Below are 534 nucleotides of genomic sequence, written 5' to 3'. Positions count from 1 at the left end.
GAGATGTGGCCATAGGCATGAGGGGCCTCCGGCCGAGATGATAGTGCTGGCGCCAGCCTGGAGCCCAACTGTGCGTATACCTGGGGGCGAGTGGGGGAAGGCAGCGCAGTATCAAAATGGGCAGACCAGGGAGAGGAGCTGGACACAGGTGGGGGACCTGGGCAGGGTGGGGGCGTGCACAGAGGAGGGGGACACGGGCAGAGGAGGGGGACATGCAAAGAGGAAGGACACATGACATGGGCGGGGGACATGGACAGCAGCACAGAGCCCGACCAGGGGTGAGGGACATGGACAGGGGTGAGGGACATGCACAGAGGAAGGACATGTGGACAGGGGTAGGGGACATGGACGGGTGGGGGACATGCACAGAGGAGGGGCACACGGGGCAGGGGAGAGACTGACAAGGTTGGGGGACACGGACAGTGGGGGACATGGACAGAGGAGGGGGACAGGGCCACGGGTGGAGGACATGCAAAGAGGAAGGACACATGGACATGGACATGGGACACGGCAGGGGTGGGGGACACGGACGGG

At 64.6% G+C, this 534-nt stretch overlaps 1 protein-coding gene across 1 annotated transcript in view; it reads left to right on the top strand.

The window, feature by feature from the left end:
• The window catches only part of FLT3LG (fms related receptor tyrosine kinase 3 ligand), a 9,774-nt gene that overhangs the window by 742 nt on the left and 8,498 nt on the right, over positions 1-534 (top strand). The window contains exon 2 of the mRNA XM_077747195.1: positions 4-70. Coding sequence (XP_077603321.1) covers positions 38-70 — 33 coding nt within the window. The 5' untranslated portion in view covers positions 4-37. The remainder of the gene's footprint in view (positions 1-3; positions 71-534) is intronic.

This window comes from Crocuta crocuta, unplaced genomic scaffold, assembly GCF_008692635.1.
Source record: "Crocuta crocuta isolate KB4526 unplaced genomic scaffold, BGI_CrCroc_1.0 scaffold334, whole genome shotgun sequence".
In the NCBI taxonomy this organism is placed as follows: domain Eukaryota; kingdom Metazoa; phylum Chordata; class Mammalia; order Carnivora; family Hyaenidae; genus Crocuta; species Crocuta crocuta.
This window is presented reverse-complemented; position numbering and strand designations above follow the sequence as displayed.